This window comes from Oncorhynchus mykiss, chromosome 8 (assembly GCF_013265735.2).
Source record: "Oncorhynchus mykiss isolate Arlee chromosome 8, USDA_OmykA_1.1, whole genome shotgun sequence".
In the NCBI taxonomy this organism is placed as follows: Eukaryota; Metazoa; Chordata; class Actinopteri; order Salmoniformes; family Salmonidae; genus Oncorhynchus; species Oncorhynchus mykiss.
In genome coordinates, this window is record NC_048572.1 from 85,788,731 (window position 1) to 85,805,914 (window position 17,184).

Below are 17,184 nucleotides of genomic sequence, written 5' to 3' on the forward strand. Positions count from 1 at the left end.
ACCTCAGACAAAACAGATGCTAGTTTTAGGCCCCAAGAAACAAAGAAATCTAATGCTTTGTAGGTTAGTAGTAAAACCTTGAAATCAGCCCTAGCCTTAAGAGGAAGCCAGTGTAGAGAAGCTTGCACTGGAGTAATATGTGTTTTGGTTCTAGTTAAGATTCTAGATCTAGATCTGTTGGATCTGACAATTAATCTTGATGGTTGTACAGTCATCTCAAATAAAACTGTGAAGGACCTCTGCGTTACTCTGGACCCTGATCTCTCTTTTGACAAACATATCAAGACTGTTTCAAGGACAGCTTTTTTCCATCTACGTAACATTGCAAAAATCTGAAACTTTCTGTCCAAACATGATGCAGAAAAATGTATCCAAGCTTTTGTCACTTCCAGATTAGACTAATGCAATGCTCTACTTTCTGGCTACCCTGACAAAGCACTAAATAAACTTCAGTTAGTGATAAACATGGCTGCTAGAATCTTAACTAGAACAAAAACACGTGATCATATTACTCCAGTGCTAGCGTCTATACTGGCTTCCTGTTAAGGCAAGGGCTGATTTCAAGGTTTTACTGCTAACCTACAAAGCATTACATGGGCTTGCTCCTACCTACCTATGTGCGCTACGGTCAAAAGACTCAGGCCTCCTTATTGTCCCTAAAATTTCTAAGCAAACAGCTAGAAGCAGGATTTCTCCTATAGAGCACCATTTTTATGGAATGGTCTGCCTACCCGTGTGAAAGATGCAGACTCTGTCTCGACCTTTAAATCTTTATTGAAGACTCGTCTCTTCAGTAGGTCCTATGATTGAGTGTAGTTTATCCCAGGGGTGTGAAGGTGAACGGAAAGGCACTGGACCGATGAACCGCCCTTGCTGTCTCTGCCTGGCCCGGTTCCCCTCTCTCCACTGGAATTCTCTGCCTCTAACCCTATTACAGGGGCTGAGTCACTGGCTTACAGGTGCTCTTCCATGCCGTCCCTAGGAGGAGTGCGTCACTTGAGTGGGTTGAGTCACTGACGTGATCTTCCAGTCCGCATTGGCGCCCCTGTCGGGTTCGTGCCGTGGGGAGATCTTTGTTGGCTATACTCGGCCTTGTCTCAGGATAGTAAGTTGGTGGTTCGAAGATATCCCTCTAGTGGTGTGGGGTCTTACTCCTGAGGTGCTGACCTGTTACACCCTCTACAACCACTGTGATGATTATTTGACCCTGCTTGTCATCTATGAATGTTTATAACAGTACATGGCCAAGATGTTCAATACCACCCGGCACAGCCAGAAGAGGACTGGCCCCCCCTCAGAGCCTGTTTCCTCTCTAGGTTTCTTCCTAGTTTCCTGCCTTTCTAGGGAGTTTTTCCTAGCCACCGTGCTTCTACATCTGCATTGCTTGCTGTTTGGGGTTTTAGGCTGGGTTTCTGTATAGCACGATGTGATATTGGCTGATATAAAAAGGGCTTTATAAATACATTTAATTGATTGACTCCTTCCGCATCTGCACCGCCTCCTTGGCACCCTGGACTTGACCATACAACTCCTCGGCCGCCGGTCCTCTCAAGCTTATCATTCCTACATCCAATCTGACATCAACATCCGGACAGCCTACAACATGCTCATCTCTCAAACTGCATTAACTCAGGCGCAGTCTTCCAGCCTCTGCCTCATTTCACGGACACCAATCCACCTCACGCACCGTTATCCTACACAACCAGCCCCCCCCCCAAAAAGGATTGGCTCCCCAGCTGAGTCAATCGGTTCTGAAGTGAACGATTGGCTCCCCAGCTGAGTCAATCGGTTCTGAAGTGAACGATTGGCTCCCCAGCTGAGTCAATCGGTTCTGAAGTGAACGATTGGCTCCCCAGCTGAGTCAATCGGTTCTGAAGTGAACGATTGGCTCCCCAGCTGAGTCAATCGGTTCTGAAGTGAACGATTGGCTCCCCTGCTGAGTCAATCGGTTCTGAAGTGAACGATTGGCTCCCCTGCTGAGTCAATCGGTTCTGAAGTGAACGATTGGCTCCCCTGCTGAGTCAATCGGTTCTGAAGTGAACGATTGGCTCCCCTGCTGAGTCAATCGGTTCTGAAGTGAACGATTGGCTCCCCAGCTGAGTCAATCGGTTCTGAAGTGAACGATTGGCTCCCCTGCTGAGTCAATCGGTTCTGAAGTGAACGATTGGCTCCCCAGCTGAGTCAATCGGTTCTGAAGTGAACGATTGGCTCCCCAGCTGAGTCAATCGGTTCTGAAGTGAACGATTGGCTCCCCTGCTGAGTCAATCGGTTCTGAAGGTCTTCTTCCTTCAGTTTTCCTTTTTATTTTCTTGCGACCGTCGCTTCTGCTCGTTCGCTCTGGGGTCTAAGGTTGGTCCTTGGGCATTTAGTCCACATGGATGTACTACCTCAACTATACTGTCAACCATTCAGCATCTGCAGTCCAGAACAGCTTACTTCCATTCCAGGTTCTGACTAACTTGACGCTATCTTTTATGGGGGATCACATTGACCACAGCACCCTTACTTCCACGGCCTGGCAGTGATGTCTACCTGAGACTCCAATCAAACCCTACAGGGTCAACCCCTCTGGATCTGTAATGAGGTGCAGGTAGTTATAACTATAGTTTCCAGGTAGTTATAACTATAGTTTCCAGGTAGTTATAACTATAGTTTCCAGGTAGTTCTAGGTAGTTATAACTATAGTTTCCAGGTAGTTATAACTATTTATCTGTAATGCGATGCTACTGGCGGCAGAGAAGTCAGGCGCAGGAGAGCGGAAACTGATTTACAACGGTGTCGTTTAATATCCATAAATCACCGTCAACAGAATAATACAATAAATGGGTCAAACAAAACCTGACTTCGACCGCCAAACGCCGCCCGAAAAAGGAGAGGGACCAACTTCGGCGGAAGTCGTGACAGGATCCTTCATCTGCAGCCCTTGGCTTCATCCGTCCATTCTCATTTCCCCACTGAATCCTCATTCACACATCCATTACATTTCCTCAATAAATACTCTAAAAGTGTCTGGTCCTTAAACTCCAATGTTATGGATTCACAAAAATTCAGGAGAACAGACCAGACTTGAACGCAACACTTAACTAGTTGCCTTGAACGCAACTCAACAAGCACCGGGCTTCTAACCATTGCCAATCAGCCTCCACTACTGTTTGCAACACTTAACTAGTTACATTGAATGTAACTCCTCAAACAGGCTCCAGCTGCTACTAACTGCTAATCAGCCTCAACACCTGTTCTCACTCTCATTAATCACTACCACCTCCCTACTTAACCCTGACCAAACAGTCATTCCTTCTCTCTGTTTTGCATCACATCCCTCCTCCCCCGTTTTTCTATTTTTTTCATCTTTTTTTTTTTTATTACTTAGGCTGCTGTGGTGAAGGAAATCCCCCACAGAAGATTATTGATAAAACTTAACTACCATAGACATCCCCATCAGGCCACCTGAGACTCCAAGCTAAAACCTAGAGAGTCAACGTCTCCGGATCCTTCATCTGAAGCCCTTGGCTTCATCCGACCCGTTCTCATTCTCCCAGTGAATCCTCATTCGCACACCCATTCCATCTCCTCAATAAATACTCTAAACCCATTTCATGGCTGGTCCTTAAATGTGTGAATGTTCGCTATAGCAGGCCTATTCCAGTATTGTCTCAGACTGTAGTTTCATGAAACAAAAATATATTTCTGGTTCCTTTCACCAAATCCCTTACTTTAAAGTGAACAGTCACCATGTAAAGCCATTTACAGTGTAATCCAGAAGGAATGTCTGCTTTAAAACAAGGTTGTGTCTTCTTTCTCAATGTTTCACTGCTTTACTTTTTTAATTTTTATACAGCAATGAAGTGTTTCTAGAAATACAGTTGTCACAATCTGTATGTATGCCTTAATGATATTGTACAGTGAATGACATCACTCTAATGGATCCAATAAACTTTCACATAGATTGTCATAGTAAATTCGGGGATTATGTATCATATAGTGTATTATGGTGTGGTAATCCATTGAATTCCACTCGCTAAGTGCATTTCAGTGAATTTCCCTCAATAATATTTGGCCATTTGTCAATTGCCATTTTTTTTTTAATGAATGAATGACATGTCCAAATATGTCACTTCTTTAGAGAAGCATTTAGTATTTGTCATACGAATTCAACAAAAAAAACCAAAAATGTAGACGGAAGAGGAAGTGAAATAGAGCTTGACGTTTCGGAGCTCGAATTCATGTGCAAAAGTATCACGCTCCATAAACACACTGTAACCAATTCAGTATTGCGCACCTCGCGATTCTGCTGGAGTGGAGCAGAAAGTAGCGTCACTTTCTTCATCGTCACAAGGAACAGAACCAGAGTGACAGTTTTCAAACGTCTAGTTCTTCGTTTACAATGTCGATTCAAACACTTATTGAATAGACTTAACTATTTTTAGTTATTCTTCTACTTTGTTTCGACTCTCGAAAGCGGAGATGAAGTACTGGCGGCAGTGCGCGTTGTGGCTGATAAACTGCAAGGTGCTTCCTCCGACCCATCGGGTAACCGGGGACAGTGCCCAGGTATTTGACTTGGCTCAGACGCTCCGGGACGGGGTGCTGCTCTGTCAGCTGCTCAACAACTTGAAACCCCACACCATCAACCTGAAGGAGATTAACCTTAGACCACAGATGTCTCAGGTAAAGACAACTGTTATTTTGCTTGGTGTGTAGCCTAGTAGGCTAGCTACAGGGGAAAAGTCTTAAAAGTGTGATAAATTCAATGGCTACCAAACCATTTGTTTTTATTCAAGGATTCTTTGGTGCGAGCAACATTTGTTTTTGTAAATGATTAAATACATTAATTTATTTCATTATTTATTTGAAAATGATAGTCCCTGATGTCATACACACATTTGAAATAATTCTCATTAGTTAAACTATATTATGCGATTTCGGGTTTGGCTAGTTTATTCATCATCACAGATAAATACCATCTGCCACTGTAATTATATTAAACATATAGGCCTATTTCATCCCCAACTTGTGAAACTGGTGCCTGAGTCAGTGAGAGGTAAACCATATCATGTATTTCTGTTTGTTCTTGGCCCTGTGTCAAACAATATTATTATGTTGACACAAAGCCAAGTAGGTTTGCTAATTGCTATTCTAAAATCCCCAGCGCTCTTCTTAGTAAAGACAGTCAGTATACTCAACTTTCTTATGGACATGTTTGTTACATAATTAAGTGGTCTATACTACCCAGCTACAACTAATACTTCAAATACACACATGTATTTCCTAGCTGTTCATGAATAATATTGACTCTATTGGCCTACAGTCTTATAAACCTTGTTGGTTTTCAACCTCGGGTTCCTCTTAACTACTTCAACTCATCATGTTGAGGAAGTTTGTAAAAAGCTTCAGCCCCATGGGGACACAGGAATGCTGTCCAGAGTGTGCATCCCAACTGGCACCCTATTACCCTATAGGGGCTCTGGTCAAAAGTAGTGCACAGGACATAGGGTACATCGCTGCTCTCTACCCAGAATCATCCATCCTCTCCACCACAACACTCATTCCAGGGGACAGATAACATCCCAGCTTTGATCCACCCTTTAGTTACAGACACACACACACACACACACACACACACACACACGCACACACACACACACACACACACACACACACACACACACACACACACACACACACACACACACACACACACACAGATGTGTGTCGGCTGCATGATTTATACTACATCTGTCAGTAGCCTTTTACTAGTTGTAGACTTTATTGAAATGACCACTAGGCCTTGTAGTTTTTTTGCCAGATTCTCTTAAAATCAAAATGGCAGATTTACAGTGAGTGTACAAAACATCAAAGACACCTGCTCTTTCCATGACACAGACTGACCAGGTGAATCCAGGTGAAAGCTGTGATCCCTTTATGATGTCACTTGTTAAATCCACTTCAATCAGTGTAGATGAAGGGGAGGAGACGGGTTAAAGAATGATTTTTAAACCTTGAGACATTTGACACATGGATTGTGTATGTGTGCCATTCAGAGGGCAAATGGACAAGACAAAAGATTGAAGTGCCTTTGAACAGGGTCTGGGAGTAGGTGCCAGGCGCATCGGTTTGAGTGTGTCAAGAACTGCAACACTGCTGAGTTCTTCACACGCAACTGTTTCCTGTGTGTATCAAGAACGGTCCACCACCCAAAGGACATCCGGCCAACTGGACACGACTGATGAGAATCATCGGAGTCAACATGGGGCCAGCATCCTTGTGGAATTGTTTTTGACACCTTGTAAAGTCCATGCCTCCGACAAATTGAGTCTGTTCTGAGGGCAAAACGGCGATGCAACTCAATATACTAGGAAGGCGTTCTTAATGTTTTAGTGTACTCTGTGTAGAACTTATTGAGCAACTTTATTGTTCCCGAAACAGTGAACGCACACAACATGTTATATGTGGTGCCATTGCCATGTGCTAAAACCATATTATAACCTTCTGTGAATCTGGTCCTGCTTGTGGCCTTGGTCATAGAGAAAGCTGTTTTAAAAGGTGTATGTTTAGCTGTGAATCTGGTCCTGCTTGTGGCCTTGGTCATAGAGAAAGCTGTTTTAAAAGGTGTATGTTTAGCTGTGAATCTGGTCCTGCTTGTGGCCTTGGTCATAGAGAAAGCTGTTTTAAAAGGTGTATGTTTAGCTGTGAATCTGGCCCTGCCTGTGGCCTTGGTCATAGAGAACGCTGTTTTAAAAGGTGTATGTTTAGCTGTGAATCTGGTCCTGCTTGTGGCCTTGGTCATAGAGAACGCTGTTTTAAAAGGTGTATGTTTAGCTGTGAATCTGGTCCTGCTTGTGGCCTTGGTCACAGAGAAAGCTGTTTTAAAAGGTGTATGTTTAGCTGTGAATCTGGTCCTGCTTGTGGCCTTGGTCATAGAGAACGCTGTTTTAAAAGGTGTATGTTTAGCTGTGAATCTGGCCCTGCTTGTGGCCTTGGTCATAGAGAAAGCTGTTTTAAAAGGTGTATGTTTAGCTGTGAATCTGGTCCTGCCTGTGGCCTTGGTCATAGAGAAACCTTGCTCTTCTCAAACAAAAGCAATGGTATTTGTTCTCTGTAATAGCTATTTTAAATCGGAAAAACGTAGTTTGATTACCAAGATCCTAATCTTTTGGAAGGATGTAAGACACTTGCATTTTCAAGAATGTTTAATGCTACGACGTTGTATTTTTAGTTAGTCACTCTGAAATTTCCCCTGGTGTTGATCCCTGTACGGGGATCGCAGCCATAAGACGTTTTAAAGGTGTGTGTTTCGCTCAAGAGTGTCACTGCATTGAGCAACCGACAATTTCTGCAGAAACACCCACAGTCAGAACACCCACTATAGATTAGGATGTGTTTTAATCTTTCCGTTTCTGTAATATGTCACAACGTCATTGTCAACGTTTACATCTTTCCCCGAATGGACAATCAATTCATTTATTATCAGTGTTGTTTTTATCTCACAACATGGCTGTTTCATTGATCTGTGTGGATTCGTAAGCTTTTCCCATTGTGTGTTTATCCATTCTGCACTATAGAATAGAATAGAGCTCCGATCCAGGCATATCTTACTGGACAATGCAGAAAGCTGTAGCCTACAGCAGTAGGTCATCTGATGCAGTAGGTCATCTGTGTAGTAAGTCCAGATAGGAAATGGCTTTGTCATTGTGCGCTACCACTGTTCTAGCCATACGATGTGGGTGGTTTAATACAAGCAGAAGTCTATCATAATGGATTGAAGGGAGGGAGGGATGGAGAGAGATAGAGGGGGAGGGAGAGATTGATGGAGAGAGGGAGGAATGGGGAGAGAGAGATGGATAAGCGGGCAGTGTACTGTGATTAAGTAGTTATAGCCTACTGAACTGCTATTTTTAGCCAAGTACTGCATCTAGGGGTAGGTAGTGTAAAATCTGCATTTTGTGGAGCAGGCAGTGGAATGTGTATGTGTGGGTGACGATATGCATTATCAACGTTGGTGCCAACTTATATTGTACCATTTTGATATATTTCACATTTAAATGTGGAATACTCACAGTAGTTGAGACATGTCTTTGATCTCTGACAGAGCTGATTCTTCAACCAAAAACAGTGTATTCATACAGAGAGCGAGAGATTCAGAGACCGAGAAAAATAAATGGATGACTTGAAAGAGAAGAAGAAAGAAGAGAGAGGGAGAAAGTGGATTACTTTGCGCTGTGACGTTCAGATTGATCCCGTGGAGTAAAACCGAGACTTTTAGGCAGACACACTTTAAAACAGTGCAATATAATAAAAAATATAGCGTATCTACAGTACCTAAATTTATTAGGCCTACATATCGATTCCCCCCCAGTGTTGTTACATGGCAGAGTCTTGGCGTATTCTACATCTGAGGATGTGTCGCTAGTCTCCTCCTGGGTCTCCTTATCATAACAGTTGATCACAGAGATGCCTGTGATTTATCCTCTAACCCCAGGGGCCCTCTCTCTCTCTCTCTCTCTCTCTCTCTCTAGCTCTAGCGCTAGCTCTCTGTCGGTGGAAGGAAGTGGAAGAGCGCTGCCCAACAGTCAAAGTCACAGCTATTTAACTCACAAAGGGCTTTATTAACTAAATGTCTAGTTGTACTGTGTTACCAGCTCTGAGCAGCTCTGGGCATGTTGAGAATGAATGTTGTGTAGTATTCCTGTTCCAACTTCCTGCCACACTGTAATAAGACTGGATTTCCTGACCCCCAACTGAGCGTGATAATTGGTCAAAATGTATAAAGCCCAACCAAATAACCCCCCTGTAGCCCTACATTTCTTATCCGGCCAATCACATTGCCATGATTGAATACATGTATATATTAAATCCCATTACAGTATATCATTTTTTTTTTTACACATACAAATAAATAAATGGAAAGCTGAAAGTTAAAAAGTCATAAAAGCCATAAAATCAGTGTTGATGTTGTCCTGGACTGGCCCTCAGACTAGTGTTCACAAGTGTGATGTTGTCCTGGACTGGCCCTCAGACTAGTGTTCACAAGTGTGATGTTGTCCTGGACTGGCCCTCAGACTAGTGTTCACAAGTGTGATGTTGTCCTGGACTGGCCCTCAGACTAGTGTTCACAAGTGTGATGTTGTCCTGGACTGGCCCTCAGACTAGTGTTCACAAGTGTGATGTTGTCCTGGACTGGCCCTCAGACTAGTGTTCACAAGTGTGATGTTGTCCTGGACTGGCCCTCAGACTAGTGTTCACAAGTGTGATGTTGTCCTGGACTGGCCCTCAGACTAGTGTTCACAAGTGTGATGTTGTCCTGGACTGGCCCTCAGACTAGTGTTCACAAGTGTGATGTTGTCCTGGACTGGCCCTCAGACTAGTGTTCACAAGTGTGATGTTGTCCTGGACTGGCCCTCAGACTAGTGTTCACAAGTGTGATGTTGTCCTGGACTGGCCCTCAGACTAGTGTTCACAAGTGTGATGTTGTCCTGGACTGGCCCTCAGACTAGTGTTCACAAGTGTGATGTTGTCCTGGACTGGCCCTCAGACTAGTGTTCACAAGTGTGATGTTGTCCTGGACTGGCCCTCAGACTAGTGTTCACAAGTGTGATGTTGTCCTGGACTGGCCCTCAGACTAGTGTTCACAAGTGTGATGTTGTCCTGGACTGGCCCTCAGACTAGTGTTCACAAGTGTGATGTTGTCCTGGACTGGCCCTCAGACTAGTGTTCACAAGTGTGATGTTGTCCTGGACTGGCCCTCAGACTAGTGTTCACAAGTGTGATGTTGTCCTGGACTGGCCCTCAGACTAGTGTTCACAAGTGTGATGTTGTCCTGGACTGGCCCTCAGACTAGTGTTCACAAGTGTGATGTTGTCCTGGACTGGCCCTCAGACTAGTGTTCACAAGTGTGATGTTGTCCTGGACTGGCCCTCAGACTAGTGTTCACAAGTGTGATGTTGTCCTGGACTGGCCCTCAGACTAGTGTTCACAAGTGTGATGTGTCCTGATTTATCCTAACGGAATAGATTTGATGGAAAACTCCACTTTGCTTAAAGGTTTAACCTTCTCCTCCTCCAGCAATCAAAGATTGATGGTTAATGTCATCATCTTTCAGTTATTAATGTTCAAGAAAGAGAATGTAGGAACTTAGAAGTCCCTCAAATGCTTTGAAATACAGTGTGTGTTCTTTGAGTCTGTTTGATAAATTTGATGAGTTTTCAGAAATATGAACAGAGATAAATGTTAGAGTTCACCAGGAGGTTATTACTGTCTTATGTGTTATAAATGTCTTAACATCTAATGTATTTTATCTTATGAATGTGTTATGAATGTCTTATTGTGCAAACCGGTCTCATTAGAATATGTGTAAATACTGACGTTTAACAGTTATTTGTCACCTGTGCCGACGTATTAGTTACAGAACACTAACCAATATGTCTCAGTGTTCTATTTTGAACTATTTTGTGTTCTTCTGTTCCCAGTTCCTCTGCTTGAAGAATATCCGGACCTTCCTGACATCCTGCTGTGAGGTGTTTGGGATGAAGAAGACTGATCTGTTCGAGGCCTTTGATCTGTTTGATGTCCGGGACTTTGGAAAGGTAACAAAGACGTACCGCTGCCAACTCTCCTCTCTGTTTGTTCTTACCTTAACAAAAAAAGGTCGTACAGGAAGTCCTGCAGAATATATCGCAGGATTATCGTGGCCACTTTCCTGTAGGACAATTCTTACAGGAATCCTGCAGAATCATGTAGGAATCTTGCAGGTAGACCTCAAATAAATCTTGCAGGATTGTTTCCTGAATGACTAGCTGCAGGAAATGTCCGACACCAAAATGGCCCCCAAATCCTGTGGGATATCCTGCGGGTAAGAATCCTCCAGGTAATTCCACAAGATTTCCAGGGCGGCCATTTTCCTGTAGGAACACCTGCTGGATTCCTTCCTCATCTTTCAGAGAATTTCATGTAGGACAATTCACATTCTTTCAAAAGAATGGACAAATTGCACAAGATATAAGGTTGCATGGCGATGTTATTATCCAATGAAGCAACAGCTGATGTGTTGGATTGTCCATTTCACCAGCACTGCATAAAATATAATTTTATGTAGATTTTGAATAAATATGGTAAAGGATATTTTGTGACAAGAGTGAGAATAACGATGACATCACGTGCATAGCGTATGTGTATTGGTGTGTATTGGTGTGTATTGGTGTGTATTGGTGTGTATTGATGTGTATTGGTGTGTATTGGTGTGTATTGGTGTGTATTGATGTGTATTGGTGTGTATTGGTGTGTATCGGTGTGTATCGGTGTGTATCGGTGTGTACTGGTGTGTTTCGGTGTGTATCGGTGTGTACTGGTGTGTATCGGTGTGTACTGGTGTGTATTGGTGTGTATTGGTGTGTATCGGTGTGTATTGGTGTGTATCGGTGTGTATCGGTGTGTATCGGTGTGTACTGGTGTGTATTGGTGTGTATCGGTGTGTATCGGTGTGTACTGGTGTGTATCGGTGTGTACTGGTGTGAAGTGAAACGGATGTCTGCAATGGTAAACATGGTGAGAGTTGGTTTTAATATGGCTGGTACAACAACAACATCTGACAGTGAAGCATGTGTGTTAGGCTCCGTTTTAAAGGGACAAATGTGAAGTTGAAACTGTGTGTGGTGTTTCCTTCGCCTGCATGGCTATCCAGTACTGCCTTCTGTGGTAGTCAGTCTCACTTTAACAGGCTCTGTCTTAACTGAGGAGGACAGGAGACAGATGACAGGGGCAGAGTTATCACTACAGAACTTCAGAATATCACTACAGAACATCAGAATATCACTACAGAACATCAGAATATCACTACAGAACATCAGAATATCACTACAGAACATCAGAATATCACTACAGAACATCAGAATATCACTACAGAACATCAGAATATCACTACAGAACATCAGAATATCACTACAGAACATCAGAATATCACTACAGAACATCAGAATATCACTACAGAACATCAGAATATCACTACAGAACATCAGAATATCACTACAGAACATCAGAATATCACTACAGAACATCAGAATATCACTACAGAACATCAGAATATCACTACAGAACATCAGAATATCACTACAGAACATCAGAATATCACTACAGAACATCAGAATATCACTACAGAACATCAGAATATCACTACAGAACATCAGAATATCACTACAGAACATCAGAATATCACTACAGAACATCAGAATATCACTACAGAACATCAGAATATTACTACAGAACATCAGAATATCACTACAGAACATCAGAATATCACTACAGAACATCAGAATATCACTACAGAACATCAGAATATCACTACAGAACATCAGAATATCACTACAGAACATCAGAATATCACTACAGAACATCAGAATATCACTACAGAACATCAGAATATCACTACAGAACATCAGAATATCACTACAGAACATCAGAATATCACTACAGAACATCAGAATATCACTACAGAACATCGGAATATCACTACAGAACATCAGAATATCACTACAGAACATCAGAATATCACTACAGAACATCAGAATATCACTACAGAACATCAGAATATCACTACAGAACATCAGAATATCACTACAGAACATCAGAATATCACTACAGAACATCAGAATATCACTACAGAACATCAGAATATCACTACAGAACATCAGAATATCACTACAGAACATCAGAATATCACTACAGAACATCGGAATATCACTACAGCACATCAGAATATCACTACAGAACATCAGAATATCACTACAGAACATCAGAATATCACTACAGAACATCAGAATATCACTACAGAACATCAGAATATCACTACAGAACATCAGAATATCACTACAGAACATCAGAATATCACTACAGAACATCAGAATATCACTACAGAACATCAGAATATCACTACATCAGAATATCACTACAGAACATCAGAATATCACTACAGAACATCAGAATATCACTACAGAACATCAGAATATCACTACAGAACATCAGAATATCACTACAGAACATCAGAATATCACTACAGAACATCAGAATATCACTACAGAACATCAGAATATCACTACAGAACATCAGAATATCACTACAGAACATCAGAATATCACTACAGAACATCAGAATATCACTACAGAACATCAGAATATCACTACAGAACATCAGAATATCACTACAGAACATCAGAATATCACTACAGAACATCAGAATATCACTACAGGACATCAGAATATCACTACAGAACATCAGAATATCACTACAGAACATCAGAATATCACTACAGAACATCAGAATATCACTACAGAACATCGGAATATCACTACAGAACATCAGAATATCACTACAGAACATCAGAATATCACTACAGAACATCAGAATATCACTACAGAACATCAGAATATCACTACAGAACATCAGAATATCACTACAGGACATCAGAATATCACTACAGAACATCAGAATATCACTACAGAACATCAGAATATCACTACAGAACATCAGAATATCACTACAGAACATCAGAATATCACTACAGAACATCAGAATATCACTACAGCACATCAGAATATCACTACAGAACATCAGAATATCACTACAGGACATCAGAATATCACTACAGAACATCAGAATATCACTACAGAACATCAGAATATCACTACAGCACATCAGAATATCACTACAGAACATCAGAATATCACTACAGAACATCAGAATATCACTACAGCACATCAGAATATCACTACAGAACATCAGAATATCACTACAGAACATCAGAATATCACTACAGAACATCAGAATATCACTACAGAACATCAGAATATCACTACAGGACATCAGAATATCACTACAGAACATCAGAATATCACTACAGAACATCAGAATATCACTACAGCACATCAGAATATCACTACAGAACATCAGAATATCACTACAGAACATCAGAATATCACTACAGAACATCAGAATATCACTACAGAACATCAGAATATCACTACAGAACATCAGAATATCACTACAGAACATCAGAATATCACTACAGAACATCAGAATATCACTACAGAACATCAGAATATCACTACAGAACATCAGAATATCACTACAGAACATCAGAATATCACTACAGAACATCTGTGTTACATGAAAAACAGAGACAAAATAGTGAACAATTGTATTTTTTATTTGACCTTTATTTAACCAGGCAAGTCAGTTAAGAACAAATTCTTATTTTCAATGACGGCCTAGAAACAGTGGGTTAACTGCCTGTTCAGGGGCAGAACGACAGATTTGTACCGTGTCAACCTTCCGGTTACTAGTCCAACGCTCTAACCACTAGGCTACCCTGCCGCCCCATGATATACTGTAGTAGTGAAAGACAAGCTACTGACCTTTAACTGGTAGACCACTGGACTAAGGGAGCTTTAACTAGTAGGCTACTGGACTAAGGGAGCTTTAACTAGTAGACCACTGGACTAATGGAACTTTAACTAGTAGGCTACTGGACTAAGGGAGCTTTAACTAGTAGACCACTGGACTAATGGAACTTTAACTAGTAGGCTACTGGACTAAGGGAGCTTTAACTAGTAGACCACTCGACCAAGGGAGCTTTAACTAGTAGGCTACTGGATTAATGGAGCTTTAACTAGTAGGCTACTGGATTAATGGAGCTTTAACTAGTAGACCACTGGACTAAGGGAGCTTTAACTAGTAGGCTACTGGACTAAGGGAGCTTTAACTAATAGACCACTGGACCAAGGGAGCTTTAACTAGTAGGCTACTGGATTAATGGAGCTTTAACTAGTAGACCACTGGACTAAGGGAGCTTTAACTAGTAGGCTACTGGACTAAGGGAGCTTTAACTAGTAGACCACTGGACTAAGGGAGCTTTAACTAGTAGGCTACTGGACTAAGGGAGCTTTAACTAGTAGACTAATGGAGCTGAAAATTAGACAAGGTATCAGAAACAGATGAATTAGTAAATGTATTGTTTTTTCATAGCAAGTGGAGTAGCAAGGGGAGTAGCAAGGGGAGTGACAAGGGGAGAGACAAGGGGAGTAGCAAGGGGAGTGTCAAGGGGAGAGACAAGGGGAGTGACAAGGGGAGTGACAAGGGTAGTGACAAGGGGAGTGTCAAGGGTAGTGTCAAGGGTAGTGTCAAGGGGAGTGACAAGGGGAGTGACAAGGGGAGTGACAAGGGGAGTGACAAGGGGAGTGACAAGGGGAGTAGCAAGGGGAGTAGCAATGGCCACGGCTGAATTTTAGAAACATGTTTAGGCCCTCATCTTGGCGGTGTAGAGAGATTTTAGAATTTTTAAGGCAATTTCCTGCGATTCTACATATTCTGCCATGAAGCTGAGAGAAAATGTTGTAGATTTAAATCTAATTTCCTGCTATTCGATGCACTTTGCCATGGCTAATGCTATCCTTTTGCTAAATCATTTTTTGTGGTTTATTTTCTATTCTCTCTGACTGTCCAGCTTTTATTTTGGTGATTGTTAGTTCTCAAAGATTATATTATAATGGTTCATTATCGTTTCTACAAACTGTATATCTGGTTTTAGTCGTTTTAAGTTTACACTGAAAACATTTTTCCATTATGAACATTAGTAAAAAAATATATATATATTTTTTGTACACTGTTTGGATTTCAAAATGTTTTACTCTCTGCTCCGATGAGGTTATATACTGTATTACAGCCACACGTCTTGTGGATACTGTTGATATGACTATAGTCAGACCAGCCAGCCAGCCACATGTCTTGGGGATAGTGTTGATATGACTATAGTCAGACCAGCCAGCCAGCCAGCCACACATCTTGTGGATACTGTTGATATGACTATAGTCAGACCAGCCAGCCACACATCTTGTGGATACTGTTGATATGACTATAGTCAGACCAGTCAGACCAGCCAGCCACACATCTTGTGGATACTGTTGATATGACTATCGTCAGACCAGCCAGCCAGCCACACATCTTGGGGATACTGTTGATATGACTATAGTCAGACCAGCCAGCCACACATCTTGGGGATAGTGTTGATATGACTATAGTCAGACCAGCCAGCCAACCAGCCACACATCTTGTGGATACTGTTGATATGACTATCGTCAGACCAGCCAGCCACACATCTTGGGGATAGTGTTGATATGACTATAGTCAGACCAGCCAGCCACACGTCTTGTGGATACTGTTGATATGACTATCGTCAGACCAGCCAGCCACACATATTGGGGATACTGTTGATATGACTATCGTCAGACCAGCCAGCCAGCCACACATCTTGGGGATAGTGTTGATATGACTATAGTCAGACCAGCCAGCAACACATCTTGTGGATAGTGTTGATATGACTATAGTCAGACCAGCCAGCCACATGTCTTGGGGATAGTGTTGATATGACTATAGTCAGACCAGCCAGCCAGCCAGCCACACATCTTGGGGATACTGTTGATATGACTATAGTCAGACCAGCCAGCAACACATCTTGTGGATAGTGTTGATATGACTATAGTCAGACCAGCCAGCCACACGTCTTGTGGATAGTGTTGATATGACTATAGTCAGACCAGTCAGACCAGCCAGCCACACGTCTTGTGGATAGTGTTGATATGACTATAGTCAGACCAGTCAGACCAGCCAGCCACACATCTTGTGGATACTGTTGATATGACTATAGTCAGACCAATCAGACCAGCCAGCCACACGTCTTGTGGATAGTGTTGATATGACTGTAGTCAGACCAGCCAGCCAACCAGCCACACATCTTGGGGATACTGTTGATATGACTATCGTCAGACCAGCCAGCCACACATCTTGTGGATACTGTTGATATGACTATAGTCAGACCTGCCAGCCAACCAGCCACACATCTTGGGGATACTGTTGATATGACTATCGTCAGACCAGCCAGCCAGCCACACATCTTGGGGAAACTGTTGATATGACTATAGTCAGACCAGCCAGCCACACATCTTGTGGATACTGTTGATATGACTATCGTCAGACCAGCCAGCCAGCCACACATCTTGGGGATAGTGTTGATATGACTATAGTCAGACCAGCCAGCCAACCAGCCACACATCTTGTGGATACTGTTGATATGACTATCGTCAGACCAGCCAGCCAGCCACATGTCTTGGGGATAGTGTTGATATGACTATAGTCAGACCA

General features: G+C 42.3%; 1 protein-coding gene across 1 annotated transcript in view; it reads left to right on the top strand.

Moving 5' to 3' along the window:
* Window positions 1-4,269: 4,269 nt before the first annotated feature.
* Window positions 4,270-17,184, top strand: part of LOC110531032 (guanine nucleotide exchange factor VAV3-like) — an 88,218-nt gene continuing 75,303 nt past the window's right edge. The window contains exons 1-2 of the mRNA XM_036986618.1: window positions 4,270-4,668; window positions 10,467-10,583. Coding sequence (XP_036842513.1) covers window positions 4,465-4,668; window positions 10,467-10,583 — 321 coding nt within the window. The 5' untranslated portion in view covers window positions 4,270-4,464. The remainder of the gene's footprint in view (window positions 4,669-10,466; window positions 10,584-17,184) is intronic.